We start from the raw sequence: 14,577 nt of genomic DNA on the forward strand, positions 1-14,577 counted from the left end.
ACTCAATCCAGGTGTCTTCTGTGGTGGCAGGAACCCAGTGACCTGAGTCATCACTGCTACCTCCCAGGCTCTGCGTTAGCAGGGAGCTGGAATGAGGAGCAGAACTGGGAGCTAAACCCAGGCACTCCAATATGGCACACAGCTACCATAGCAGGTGTCTTAACCACCAGACCAAATGCTCACTCCAGACCTGAGTTCAGAACTAGTCCTCCTGCCCTCCTATCCAGTGGCTTCTCCACCACTCACCCTTCCACGTTCAGCATGTTACCAACAGTAACTGCTACTGCTGAATCACACCTGCCAGGCTTTGCTCCAAGTACTTCAGATGCATTGATCCTTTTAATCCTCACAATAGCAAACGTAGGAGACAGCATCACCATCATCATCTCCATCATTTCTCTTTTACAAATGAGTCGACTTGAAAAACGAACGATTAAGCAGGTGCCCATGAACACACAGCTACAGACAGAACCGACCCCCCAGATTCCAAGGTTTCAGAGCGGCTGCCTGTTTCTGTGATGTGGTTTTGCACACACATCCCCATCCGCTCCATCTGTGGCATGAATGGTTCCTCTTAAATTAACGGGGCCTCTTCTACAACTTAAAACTTGGGAAAAGTTCAGATCAGAATCATTTGTAAACGCTTTAGCATTACCAACTAAGGCTAATGTGTTGAAAGTGAGGTCTACGGACAGAGCAGCCTTCTACCAAAAATAAATTGTTCCTAAAGCAATTTTTAGATGTTTTGTTTCATCTGCTTTTTCACCCTCACCACTAACCGAGCCAACACACACATAGTTCCTTGATAGAGTCATGTGGTTCGGAAACCTTCCCTTATCTGAGGTTCATAAGGTACACAGCCATGAAATCTGGAGCCACTCTCTCTGCTTCGCTGAATTAAGGTCAGACTGACCCCTGAGGTTATCAAAACATGGATTTGAGAAGTCACTGGGAATAATATTCTTTTGTTTTTTATTTCCAAGCCATTTAACTAAGCAGGCCTGAACCATCTGGTTCTTCTACAGAATGGTAACAGTTTTAATGGCTATCCAGGGTTTTTTCCTACCCAAGTGAGAAGATGAGTCACCAGCATTGTGTAAAATCTGAAGGTGGCTTGATAACTGCAAGTCCACACGCCATGGACCTTTGACAAACAAAGTCACAGCTGTTTCAAATGAAAGGCAACCCTAATGCAACACTTACATTAAACCAAACAATTTTACACTTTAAGACAACTGCATTACTTGACTACATTATTTAGACCTTCCTAATTCATCAACATAAGGCCTGTCTCTGTGTTGTGTGCCAAACTACACAGAAGAGGGGGAAATAAACTTGCGTTTTCATGGAAAACGCTCTCTGCCAATCCTCCCACTAGCTCTTGAGTTTGGCCAGCACTTTGGCCGATAGTGTATGAACCCTACCATCTGTTAACAAGGCTGCATTTGCTGACGGGTAAATGATACTAAGGAAAACGGCTGCAAAACAGAGCCTGTCTTGTTTCCATGAGTTGATGTAACTGAACTTAAAAAGCAAGCCTACAGTTTACATATTTCCAAAGTAAGTTCAAATTGTATCCTATTCCAAATTTTTGTTTCTAATTAGTCCTTCAAAAAACATTAGGCAGCCTGTACATACAAATCTCAACTTACTTTAAAACTAACACTTCCAAAAATTATAAATAAACTGCAAGCCCAATTCACATTACATTTTTATGTTTTTCATGCCCCTTTCAAAATCAAGTCTCTGAAAATTAATCAACCAGACAAGTCTCCAAATTAAATGCTCTTTTTAAAATACCTGTATGCATTTCAAAAATTAACTTTGCAAATCTATTCTTCATAAGCTCAATAAGCCCAGTCCTCAAGGTGTTCATGTCAGAATTAGTTTCCAGTTCTATGCCATGAAACAAATTAACTCTACTATTACTTGTGCTTTTTTAATGGATATCCTGCATACAATTTATTTGATTGGGAAAAAATTGAGTATATCTCTAAAAATTACATGGTGCTTTAATGTCATATAAAGGTTTAGTAATTTTTAAAAAGTTACTCTTGTGTTTTCAAGGGTCATGCAACTACACAGATATACGGATCTTAATTATTGGATTTTTTTCGACAGGCAGAATTATAGACAGTGAGAGAGAGACAGAGAGAAAGGTTTTCCTTCCGTTGGTTCACTCCCCAAATGGCCGCTACAGCCAGCGCTGTGCCGATCCGAAGCCAGGAGCCAGGTGCTTCTTCTTGGTCTCCCATACAGGTGCAGGAGCCCAAGCACCTGGGCCATCCTCCACTGCCCTCCTGGGCCACAGCAGAGAGCTGGACTGGAAGAGGAGCAATCGGGACTAGAACCCGGCGCCCATATGGGATGCCGGTGACGCAGGCAGAGGATTAACCAAGTGAGCCACGGCGCTGGCCCCAAAATTACTGGATCTTAATTATTGCTTTTCATCTCATCAGTAAAATATGTACATATATTCTACTTCCTTAGAATTCTCCAAAAGAAAAAAAAAAAAACCTGAAATAGACAGAATCCACATGGGGTGGGTGCTGTGGTGCAGCAGGTTAAGCTGCCACTTGGGAAACCTGCATCCCGTATCAGAGTGCCTGGGACTGGATCCTCTCTTTTCCCCTGCTTGGGAGCCAGCTTCCTGATAATGTGCTTGGGAAGAAGCAGATAACAGCCCAAGTACTGAGTGCCTGCCATTCATATAGGAAGCCGGGATGGAGTTCCTGGCTCCTGGTTTCAGCTTTGCCCTGCCAGGTTTGTTGCAGGCATTTGAGAAGTAAACCAATAAATGGAAGATCTCTCTCTCTCTCTCTCTCTCTCTCTCTCTCTCTCTCTCTCTCTCTTCCCTCTTCCCCACCCCACCTTTCATATAAATAAAAATGAAAAAATAAGCATTTTTTAAAAGATACAGAAGCTATTACTTTAGCCAAGGAGACAGGAAACCCAGGCTCTGTTCTCGTTTTTGTAGCTGTCTGCCTTCGGGGATGTCATACCATTTCTCAGCTCTTCAGTTGTCCCTCTTGCAAAAGGTAAACGGTTAGCACTAAACTCTCTAAAACTCCATTACGCCATGGTTTGAGCACTCTGGCAAACTCCACTACTCCCAGTCCCTGGGGTGGGGTGAGGCAGCTGGGGTGGGAGAAGTCGCCGGAAGCACAGTCATGACCCATGATCATGGTATTAGAAAGCAAGACCTAAAATGAAAAAACTGCTGATGATGTTCATTGCCCTGAGCAACATTCCCACTAAGTCTACGTGCTTCCCCTGTGATGCCATGGATGAGGGTAGGCAGGGAGCCAGTGAGCCGCGAGGAGCTAAGGATGGCCAACACCCACGCCGCCAACACCGCCCAAATCCCACGCCCTTCCCAGCTGATTTAACAGGGCCGAAGGCTCAGCACACCCACTCCTCATCACGCACCTGAGCCTCACTTTCCATCATGCACCAGAAGCCATGACTCCTTGCTGGAGATCACCACAGGTATGCTGCAGACCCGCCCCAAACCCTGCCTCCTCTGAATATTCAATCAGGCCCTGCCCTGAGCACCACACTTTGTCCCATCAAAGGACAACACCAGTCTGGGTTGGGGCAATTCTTCCTCATGAGGCTGCTGACACTCCTAGCTGAGTGCAGTTCTAGCCCTGTGCCTTTCAATTAATCTTGCTTTCCTACTCACCTCTACCCACATCTGCTGCTTGCATTCCTACAAAGGTAAAAGCCTGAACAAGTTTCGCCAGGGGTCTTCCACAGCCCAGGCAAGGCTCCCAATCTCACAACAAAATGAGATGTTACCAAAATGAGTCTAAAACCTCTATTAAGCCAACATAAACTCTTCCATGTTAGTTTAGGGTTTGGTGGGGAAAGTGTTGAGGCTCAAAGGCCCACGGGGCTGAAATTGCCCAGAACCAAATGGGAATAATTTAAACTCGCTTTCTTCTGAGTCTTGATCCTGGACCTTTAATCACTGTATTGTCAAGCTGAAAGATTGCTGATGAGAAAACATGTACATGTATAGCTCTGCTGTAGCTGTTGAAGCTTCTGTGGACCAGGCCTTCTTCTGGGCCCTGGATCCCTTTATGAAATGGTCCGCTGACGCTGGAGAATGTGGTTATTGAGTAGTTTTGGCTTTTCTGGTCCCTGTTCGTCATGGGGATTCGGGAGAGGGAAGAGCGTTAGGCTGGAGTTTCTCGGCAGCACTCAAGTTTTGACTCCTGAAATACTTGCTTGCTTCTTATTTTTTTATAGAAAACTTTTATTTAATAAATATAAATTTCAAAAGTACAGCTTTTAGATTATAGTGGTTCTTCCTCCCCCCCATAACCACCCTCCTACCCACAAACCATCTCATCTCCTACTCCCTCTCCCAACTCATTCTTCATTGAGATTCATTTTTAATTGTCTTTATACAGAAGATCAACTCTATACTAAGTAAAAATTTCAACAGTTTGCACCCACACAGACACACAAAGTATAAAGTTCTGTTTGAAGACTAGTTTTATTGTTAATTCGCATAGTACAACACATTAAGGACAGAGGTCCTACATGGGGAGCAAGGGCACAGTGACTCCTGTTGTTGATTTAACAATTGACACTCTTGTTTATGACGTCAGTAATCACCCTCGGCTCTTGTCATGAGCTGCCAAGGCGGAAGTCTCTTGAGTTCACAAACTCTGACCTTATTTAGACGAGGCCATAATCAAAAAGGAAGTTCTCTCCTCCCTTCAGAGAAAGGTACCTCCTTCCTTGATGGCCTGTTCTTTCCGCTGGAATCTCACTCACAGAGATCTTTCATTTAGGTTTTTGGTTTTGTTTTGTTTGTTTGTTTGTTTTTTTGTTTTTTTTTTTGTTTTTTTTTTTGTTTTTTTTTTTTTTGCCACAGTGTCTTGGCTTTCCATGCCTGAGAAACTCTTATGGGCTTTTTAGCCAGATCCGAATGCCTTAAGGGCTGATTATGAGGCAAGTGCTGTTTAGGCTTGCTTGCTTCTTATCTGTCATGTTTGTTTCTCTGTCCTTCTCTTGGTTTACTTACTGCAGCCCACACAAGCTCTTTTTGGGCACAGAGGAATGCTGCTTTAGATGCTAATGCCTGACAGCTCACATTCACACTCAATGAGACCCATCCTGCTGATAAACTCACCAGATGGCCCCGCCCCTCTAGCGGTTAAAACATGGTCTTGTGACAAAGTTCTTGACCAAACTGCATCAATGAAAGTCTGGACAGTGGAGTCTTGGGGAAACTTTGATTTTCCTAATAAGCAAGGATAGATAACCATTCTGTGTTCTACCACTGAGTTTTTTCCCCCTTTTTCCAGCTTGGTGGTGAACATGAAGCTAGAGGTGTGGTAGCCATATTGCTGCCAGAAGACAACCACAAAACCCTACAGATATGTAATAAAAAGGTGGAAAGATTCACTTTGACTGGCATTGTAGACAATCAGGCTTGGACTGTTTCCTCTGTAGTTTGTGTAATATGAAACAAATAACTTATTTAAGTCTTACCAAGAACCATATATTTTTAAAGATTTATTTATTTGTTTGAAAGGCAGAGTTACAGAGAGAGAGAGGAAGGGAGAGAGAGATGGATCTTCCATCCACTGGTTCACTCCCCAAATGGCCACACCAGCCAGAGCTTGGCTGGTCCTGAAGCCAGGAGCCAGGAGCTTCTTTCAGGTCTCCCTTGTGGATGCAGGGGCCCAAGCACTTGGGCCATCCTCCACTGCTTTCCCAGGTGCACTAGCAGGAACTGGATCAGAAGTGGAGCAGCTGGAACTTGAACCGATGCCCATACAGGACACTGGCGTTGTGGACAGCAGCTTTACCCACTACGCCACAACTCCAGCCCCATCATATTTTTTTTTATATTGGCAGCTGAAGTCAGAACTAGCTGATATATCTGGAAATTACTGGACCCAGAATATTGTGCTTAAAATAGCTACTCCAGTGGCAAGCATTTCATGCAGCAGTTAAAATGTAGCTTGGGATGTCTGCATCCTATATTGGGGTCCCCGGGTTCAAATCAGCTTGGCTTCCAATCCAGCGTCCTGCTAATGTGCACCCTGAGGGCAGCAGGTAATGATTTAAGCATTGCACCCCTGCCACCTGGTGGAACAAAGACTTAAGCCTCAGCCATTCTAGCTCCTTGCTAGAATCAGAATTTACCCCTTATCCCTGCGTCCCTATTCAGTCTCACACCCTGTATTGTTCCCATCCTTTGCATTCTTCCCCAAACTGGAAACACCTGTATAAAGAAACTCACTCCTTGCCTTCAAGTAAATTAACTGACTACCAGAACAAAAACCAATACTCTTTAAAAGAAAAAAAGACAACATGTAGATATTCAACAAATGTAACTTATAAAATGTCCAGATTTAATAAAAAATTACTAGATCTGTAAAGAAGCAGGAAAACATGGCACATAATCAAGAGAAAAATAAAAAATAGAGACGTACGTAGAAATGCCAGGGGTAACAGACCTATTAAACTTTTTAAAGAGCTATTATAGAAATATTCAAGGGTTTAAAGGAAAAACGAGGGCCAGCGCTGTGGCACAGCGGGTTAACACCCCAGCCTGCAGTGCCGGCATCCCATATGGGCGCCAGTTAAGGACCCGGTTGCTCCACTTCCCATCCAGCTCTCTACTATGGCCTGGGAAAGCAGAAGATGGCCCAAGTCCTTGGGCCCCTGCACCCATGTGGGAGACCCAGAAGAAGCTCCTGGCTCCTGGCTTTGGATCAGCACAGCTCCGGCCATTGTGACCAATTGGGGAGTGAACCAGAGGATGTTAAGACCTCTCTCTCTCTCCCTCCCTCTCCCTCTTTCTCTCCCTCTCTCTCTCTCTCTCTCTCCCTCTCTGTCTCCCTCTCACTACTTCTCCTCTCTGTGTAACTTTGACCTTCAAATAAATAAATCAATCTTTTTAAAAAAAGGGAAAATGAACTATTTAAAAAAAAAAGACATATTTACTTTTCTGAAAGAGTAACAGAGAAGGAAACACAGAACCGGAGAACTCTCCCATCTACTGGCTCACCTACAAATGGCACAGACAGGTCTGGGCTAGGTTGCAATAAACTTTAAAATTACAGGCTGGCGCCGCAGCTCAATAGGCTAATCCTCTGCCTTGCGGCGCCGGCACACCGGGTTCTAGTCCCGGTCGGGGCACCGGATTCTGTCCCGGTTGCCCCTCTTCCAGGCCAGCTCTCTGCTGTGGCCCGGGAGTGCAGTGGAGGATGGCCCAAGTGCTTGGGCCCTGCACCCCACGGGAGACCAGGAGAAGCACCTGGCTCCTGGCTTCGGATCAGCGCAATGCGCCGGCCACAGCGCACTGGCCATGGCGGCCATTGGGGGGTGAACCAACGGCGAAGGAAGACTTTTCTCTCTGTCTCTCTCTCTCTCACTGTCCACTCTGCCTGTCAAAAAATAAAAATAAAAAAAATTACAGATATTATATCCATCTCTAAAAGTCTCATTTAATTCATTTAAAAAATCCTACTTGTGGAAGATGGCATTGTGCAGAGCAGGTAAAGCTGCCACCTGCCATGCAGGCACCCTCTAGGGGTGCCAGCTCATGTCCTGGCTGCTCCACTCCAATCCAGTTCCCTATTTTTTTTTATCTGTGGAAATAATATGAAGCATTTATTTGATATATTGGACAAGAACATTTGATATATTGGACAGTTCCCTATTTTAGGTGAAAACTGCAATCTAAATAAAAAGACTACCAAAAAGGGCCAATTCATGGAAAAATACAATATATTTTTTCTGGGTTTTTGATTAAAAAAAAATCACTGAACTTCTCGATCTTTTTGCTTTCTCTTTCCCATACAATTCAGTCCTAAAGCCGTTAGGTATTAGGTTGGGTCACGAAGTGCAGGCACCCCTGCCAGGCTGGACCTGAGGTGGCCAGGAGGCCCTGAGGTGGCCAGAGCTGCATATAAGAATGAAAAGGAGAGGGCAATCACTCAGTGGAGCACCCTGATATGGAGTTTTAGAGCCCAACAGGGTAAGGAAGGTCTCTCCAGGGAGGAATAAGCCAGGGTAGGAAAAGGAGGCCAATGTGAGGGAGCCTGGCTTGTGGGCTATTGGAGCCACCAGCCTATTGTGTTTGGATAATGGTTCGGCTGTCCCCAGGACCATGTGTTGAAAAGTTTTACATCAATCATTAATGCGTTCATTTTAATGGTTGATGGATTAAGGCTTGATCCAATTATGATGCTGGGGGTGGGCCTCATGAGAGGTCTTTAGGTCACTGGGTGGTGGTCCTCAGAAGGTTGACTGTAGAGGCACAGTGTGTTTCCTGTCTCTCTCTGCTTCCTGGCTGGCTACTTGATCCTTGTTCTGCCATCCACCACCCGCATCAGATACCAGACCAATAGAACCATCCAATCTTGAACTGGCAACCCACAACACTCTGAGCCCAGATAAATCTTCCTTCCGAAGTAGCTCCCCTCAGGTATTTGTTGTAGTATGAAAAGCTGACTAACTGACCCCCCAACTCCAAGTCCTGTGCCATTGATAAAATCCAATGAGAGGAACACAACAGAATCAGGTCTGTGGCTGTTTTTGTAAAAACGCATAGCACAAGTCTACTCACAAGGAAACATGAAACAAGCCCAGGTTGAGACACATTCTACAACAAAACTTGCGTAAGTTTCATGTCAAGGTCATGAAAATTCAAGAAAGACTAAGGAACTGTCCCAGACTGAAGGAGACCAAAGAGACACAACAACCAATGACAACATGTGATCCAGACTGGACTCTGTAGCTAGAACATTACTGAAACAGCCAGAGAAACCTGAAGCAGGTCTGAAAATTCTGTCCAGTTCAGAGAAAATATACCAAAAATATTCAGGAGTGATGATACCTTGTGTTGGCAATTTGTTCTCAAACTGCTCAGAAAAACAAAAATTCTTTGTACTATACTTGCAACTTTTCTACAAGTTTGAGATTCTTTAAAATAAGTGTTTTGGATAAAAGATAATTAACTGTATAAAGAAAATATAATAAATTATATTGTAGAGTTTATAAAATATAGGAACAAAATATGACAATAATAGCACAAAGCCCAGGAACAAGAAATAAAAGCATACTCTTGTTACAGTCTTACATTAAATGTAAAATGATATAAAAAGTTTCACGTAATTCATATGTACAGATTTAGGAACATAGTGACATTTCTCCCACCCACCCCCCCTCCTGCCCATGCTCCAACTCTTCCTCTCCCTCCCTCTCACATTCCCACTCTTAATTTTTACAAAGATTTATTTTCAGTTTACTCAATGATCATATAATTAACCCTACACTAAGTAAAAGAGTTCAACAAATAGTATGGAAAAAAAAAAAAACAGTTCCTCAATAGAAGAGACAAGGGCTGTTAAACAATCATCGAATGTCAAAATGTCTGGAGCTGGTGCTGTGGCATAGTGGTTAAAGCTGCCGCCTGCAGTGCCAGCATCTCATTTGGGCACCAGTTCAAGTCCCAGTTGCTCTACTTCCAATCAAGCTCTATGCTATGGCCTGGGAAAGCAGCAGAAGATGGCCCAAGTCCTTGGGCACCTGCACCCGTGTGGGAGGCCTGGATGAAATTCCTGGCTCCTGGCTTCAGATCGGTGCAGCACGGGCCGTTGCAGCCAATTAAGGAGTGACCAGTGGATGGAAGACCTCTCTCTCTCCCTCTCCTTTTCTCTCTGTGCAACTCTGACTTTCAAATAAATAAATAAACCCTTTTTAAAAAAATGTCTACTTAATTCCAATACATTACAATTCAGGTACTCAATTAGTTACCTTGGATCAGGGAAAACATATAAACTAGAAGTCTGTGACATCTTAAAAATGCATATTATAAGCTTTAGCACTGCCATAGATAAAGTAAATAAACATTAATAGTCAACAGCATAGGAATTCACAGAAAACAAATAAAAAACAGCTAAATGTAAGAACTATGATATGACTTAGAACAACAACTTAAAAAGGCATATGGATACGGCAATATTAACATGAACTGAAAATAAAAATAATTAGCTCAAGAGTGATCGACTTTATTATACAAAGCTTTAAAATTCCTTTCATCAAAAGATTCCAGAGACAAGAAAAAGCTGCAAATGTATGGGGTGGATGGAATCACCAGATGAATTCCAGACAAAGGGCTAATACTGCCCATACATATTTGTAGAGTGCTATTATGAACCAATATTAGAATTAAAGGAATTACAACTGAAAAACAAACAAAATGTGAGCAGTTAACATGTAAATGTGGAACTAATGGACAAAGACATACATACCCTGACTCCATACTGTACATACAGAACAAGACTGCATTATTTCACATACATCGAGTCCATACAAACCTGGGATATTGCTTTTTCAGGTAACAGCGAAATGTCGCATTCTGGAAGGTCCCCCACAAAAGAGATTTCAGATGAACTTAGTTCAGGCGAACTGGTTTCTTCAGTGGTGACTCTGAATTTTAATTTACTTTTCCATCTTTTCAATTGCCGTTCATGTTTTAATATCTGCAATGAAAATAGTTTACAAATTCCACTGAACTGCAGGGGTGAGATGACAGATATAAAGCACAGAACTTCACGTAGTGATATCACTGTCACGTGCATTACAGTGTTCTACACACATGTTTAGTAGTCTCTGAACGACCACAGCATTAGAAATCACTGCCACCAGCTGCCATGCTGAATTGGCACAGACAGGCAGCCACTTTGCAGATTTCAGCTCCTCTCCTCCTACACAGAGAGGAAGTAGAGGCCCACAAAATCAAGGCTCTGATAACGGTAGAACCTGCACTTGGGCTCAGATGGGAGGTGATGAGCATAGAAGAGGAGCTGGAGATTATTTGAGAACTCGCCAGAATGACTGCTATAAATCTGTTTTTGTTGTTGTTGTTGTTTTTGTTTGTTTTTTGACAGGCAGAGTGGATAGTGAGAGAGAGAGACAGAGAGAAAGGTCTTCCTTTTTGCCGTTGGTTCACCCTCCAATGGCCGCTGAGGCCGGCTCATCACACTGATCCGAAGCCAGGAGCCAGGTGCTTCTCCTGGTCTCCCATGCAGGTGCAGGGCCCAACGACTTGGGCCATCCTCCACTACACTCCCGGGCCATAGCAGAGAGCTGGCCTGGAAGAGGGGCAACCGGGATAGAATCCGGCACCCCAACCGGGACTAGAACCCGGTGTGCCGGTGCCGCAAGGCAGAGGATTAGCCTGTTAAGCCACAGCGCCGGCCTATAAATCTGTTTTAATTTTTGATAGATTACTGGAAACCGTGTAATAAATAATATGCTCTAAGGATAAATAAGTATTTTACTAACATCCCCATACACATATACATACACATACACAATTTTGGTGTGTGTGTGTGCATGTGTGTGTATATATATATTATATAATATATATTATATATATATATAACACGTATACACAGGCACTTCAAAAGTTTGTGGAATTAAGAGATAAATTTATTTTGGTGCAAAAATTTTTGAAATCTGTACATACAAGGGGTGTTCAAAAAGTTCATGGAAATGCATATAATGAAAAAATACATAGATTTCAAAGTATTTCTGCACCCAAATAAACTTCTGTCTTACTTCCCCTCTCCAAACTTTTTCAGCCCTCATATACACACAGCAGAGCCTGAAGAAGAGCAGATGTTGGGGAGGCGGCACACACAAGCGTTCCCTGCTGTGCTCCCAGCACACACCTGCCATCCCCACGCCACCTACATGACTGTGCAGTGACTGTTAAGCCGAGAAATCTAAAACTACGAGAACAGACTTTCTCTAAGCATTCAATTAAATATTTCATATAAATATGAGGATATTTCCAAAAGTTTGTGGACACTTAGAATTCAAAGGTAAGATTTTTGATGTAAAAAATAATTGAGCTCCATGTAGTTTTTTTAATAATACACATTCTGTGAACGTTTTGAATACTGCAAACAATATGCATTATATATATTAATAGTTATCAACTAGTGCATGTGAAACACCATGCTCAGTGTTGGGGGGGGCGGCAAAGAAAACACAACCTGCTCTCAGGGATCTCCAGCTTAAAGAAAGAAGCTGGTCACGTAGGATTACCTGTTTCACCATTGCACTCAGTAGTCAGGCATGGAAGGCAGCCACCGAAGCACTAGCTTAGCACACAAAGTGGTAGGGACCCCTGGATGCATAGACTCACCCAGGGGCTCCCAAATTGGAACTGTGGAATGGGCACTGCTGACAGGGTAGTCCACAGAAGACAAGGGCTAGAGGGCTGCCTGTAAGAACAGCTCGAGACCTGTAGCAGACAGACTTCTAGAGAGCAAGAACCATGCTTCAGGCCTCTCGGGGTCCCTGCAGACTCCAGGACTGCTTCAAGCACTGGGAGAGTAGTAAACCTCCTCCTGCCCTCTAGCTGCCTGTGTGGTATCAGCAGTTTCAACATCTGAACCAGTTTGGGGATGGGTGGAGGTAGAGATCCTGCCTTCCACGACCCAATCACTTCCTGTACATCCTGACCTTGTATTTCAAAGAATGCTAATAAATGCTGATATTTATTATTAAATAATGTAGCTACAAAACAATTCCAGTATGCTTCTATGCCTGATCCTGGAAGTTACCCGGCATATTCTAAAACAACATTAAGTGTTGTTTATGTATAAATAGCTCAGCAAACTAGAGCATATTAAGAATTAACTTCATCTAGAAAAAGAATAAATTTATTCAGTCTTTATCATTTACTTCTCCATTACAATTACATCAGATATTTTCTCTTCCATATAGATAGATAAATTCTTAGTTTCTTTATCAATGTGTTTAAACAAAATGTTATAAATTTTTTCCTTAATCCATAATTGTATTTTCCTTGTTCATAATTCAAACAAACAGAAATTGTTAGGAAGCACCTGGAGTAGCTGAAGCAAAATTTAAATTATTAAGTAAAAGAACAAAGAGCCCACCAAAAGCACATAATATTCAGGATTTTAGTATTTCCAACACTTGGCATTATTATCTAAGGCAGCACAACTATAATTGAAAAATTCAGATTTTTAAAAACTGCTTCCAAATATACAATACCAGCTCATCTTCTCTCATTTTAGTCTTGGATCTTGCTTTATCCCGCCAGTTTGTTAGAACAACTTTTAGTTTGTGACAATATAACATCTGTTGTATCCTCCATAGTACTTCTAAAGAAAATAGATTATTTATGGTCAAAGCTGTTTCCAAAAAAAAGTGATTTAACATTCTATCATTTTTATAATATAAACCAATATTGTATCTGATAGTATTTGGGATTTTTTATTTCTGTTTTTAAAGATCTGTTTATTTGAAAATCAGACTTACAGAAAGAGAGGGAGAGACAGAGAAAGAGAGAGGGAGATTTTCCATCTGCTGGTTCATTCCCCAGATGGCCACAGGTGCCAAGGTTAAAGCAGGCCAAAACCAGGAGCCAGGAACTTTATCTGGGTCTAACTTGGGTGGCAGGGACTCAAACACTTGAGCCATCTTCCGCTGCTTGCCCCAGGCCATTAGCAGGGAGTTGGATCAGAAGTGGAGCAGCCAAGACACAAACTGGTGCCCACACGGGATGCCAGTGTCATAGGTGGCAGTTTTACCAGCTGCACCACAACACCAGCCCCAGTCTTTGGTTTTAATTACATCTGAAATTAATTACTTCAGAAAAAAGTTTTTCAGAATAACAAAGAGAGAGGGAGAGACAGAAAAAGAGAGATCTTCCACCATGAGCCATCATCTACTGCCTCACAAGCACATTAGCAGGAGACTGGATCGGAAGCAAAATAGGCCTCAAACTGACACTTTGATATGGGATATGGGCATCCCACCCACTGTGCCACAATGCCCACCCCAGAAATCATTTACTTTTGACACATTAGATAGTACTCATGAAACTTGAACCTGTATATGTCACCTTTGCCCATAGAAATTAACATGTAACAGATGCAAGAGAAATTTCATATCATATATCATTTCTTCTTCTTTTTTTTAAAGGTTTATTTATTTTACTTGAAGTCAGAGTTACATAGAGACAGAGGCAGAGACAGAGAGAGAGAGAGAGGTCTTCCATCTGCTGGTTCACTCCCCAAATGGCCACAACAGCCGGAGCTGCGCCAATCTGAAGCCAGGAGTCAGGAGCTTCTTCCAGGTCTCTGGAAGGGGCCCAAGGACTTGGGCAATTTTCTATTGCTTTCCCAGGCCGTAACAGAGAGCTGGACTGGAAGTGGAGCATCCGGGACTCGAACCAGCGCCCACATGGGATGCCGGCACTGTAGGCGGTGGCTTTACCAGCTACTACACAGCACTGGCCCCCATTTCTTCTTTTTTAACAAATCTATTCTGCATAAAATCAGAATTTCCAGACTTACTCATAAGAAATATAATCATGAGGTAGTACTCAGATCCAATGACTTTGAACTTAATTATAGGCTGCATTATTTAATGGGTTCCTTTTATGAGTTAGCCAGGCCAATGCCCACACACAGAGGCCAAAAAAGATGACTGAATCAGGCCTGGAAAACCACTCACTGAAGGCAGTGGCTTCTTAGCTGCAGTCAGTCCTGTCCTCTC

At 42.9% G+C, this 14,577-nt stretch overlaps 1 protein-coding gene across 1 annotated transcript in view; it reads right to left on the bottom strand.

Moving 5' to 3' along the window:
- The window catches only part of FBXL13 (F-box and leucine rich repeat protein 13), a 251,473-nt gene that overhangs the window by 198,579 nt on the left and 38,317 nt on the right, over positions 1 to 14,577 (bottom strand). Inside the window, exons 6-7 of the mRNA XM_062212179.1 lie at positions 13,069 to 13,178; positions 10,353 to 10,517 (exon numbers count right to left, since the gene is read on the bottom strand). Of these exons, the coding sequence (XP_062068163.1) occupies positions 10,353 to 10,517; positions 13,069 to 13,178 (275 nt within the window). The remainder of the gene's footprint in view (positions 1 to 10,352; positions 10,518 to 13,068; positions 13,179 to 14,577) is intronic.

The sequence above is a fragment of the Lepus europaeus genome, chromosome 1 (assembly GCF_033115175.1).
Source record: "Lepus europaeus isolate LE1 chromosome 1, mLepTim1.pri, whole genome shotgun sequence".
Lineage (NCBI taxonomy): Eukaryota > Metazoa > Chordata > Mammalia > Lagomorpha > Leporidae > Lepus > Lepus europaeus.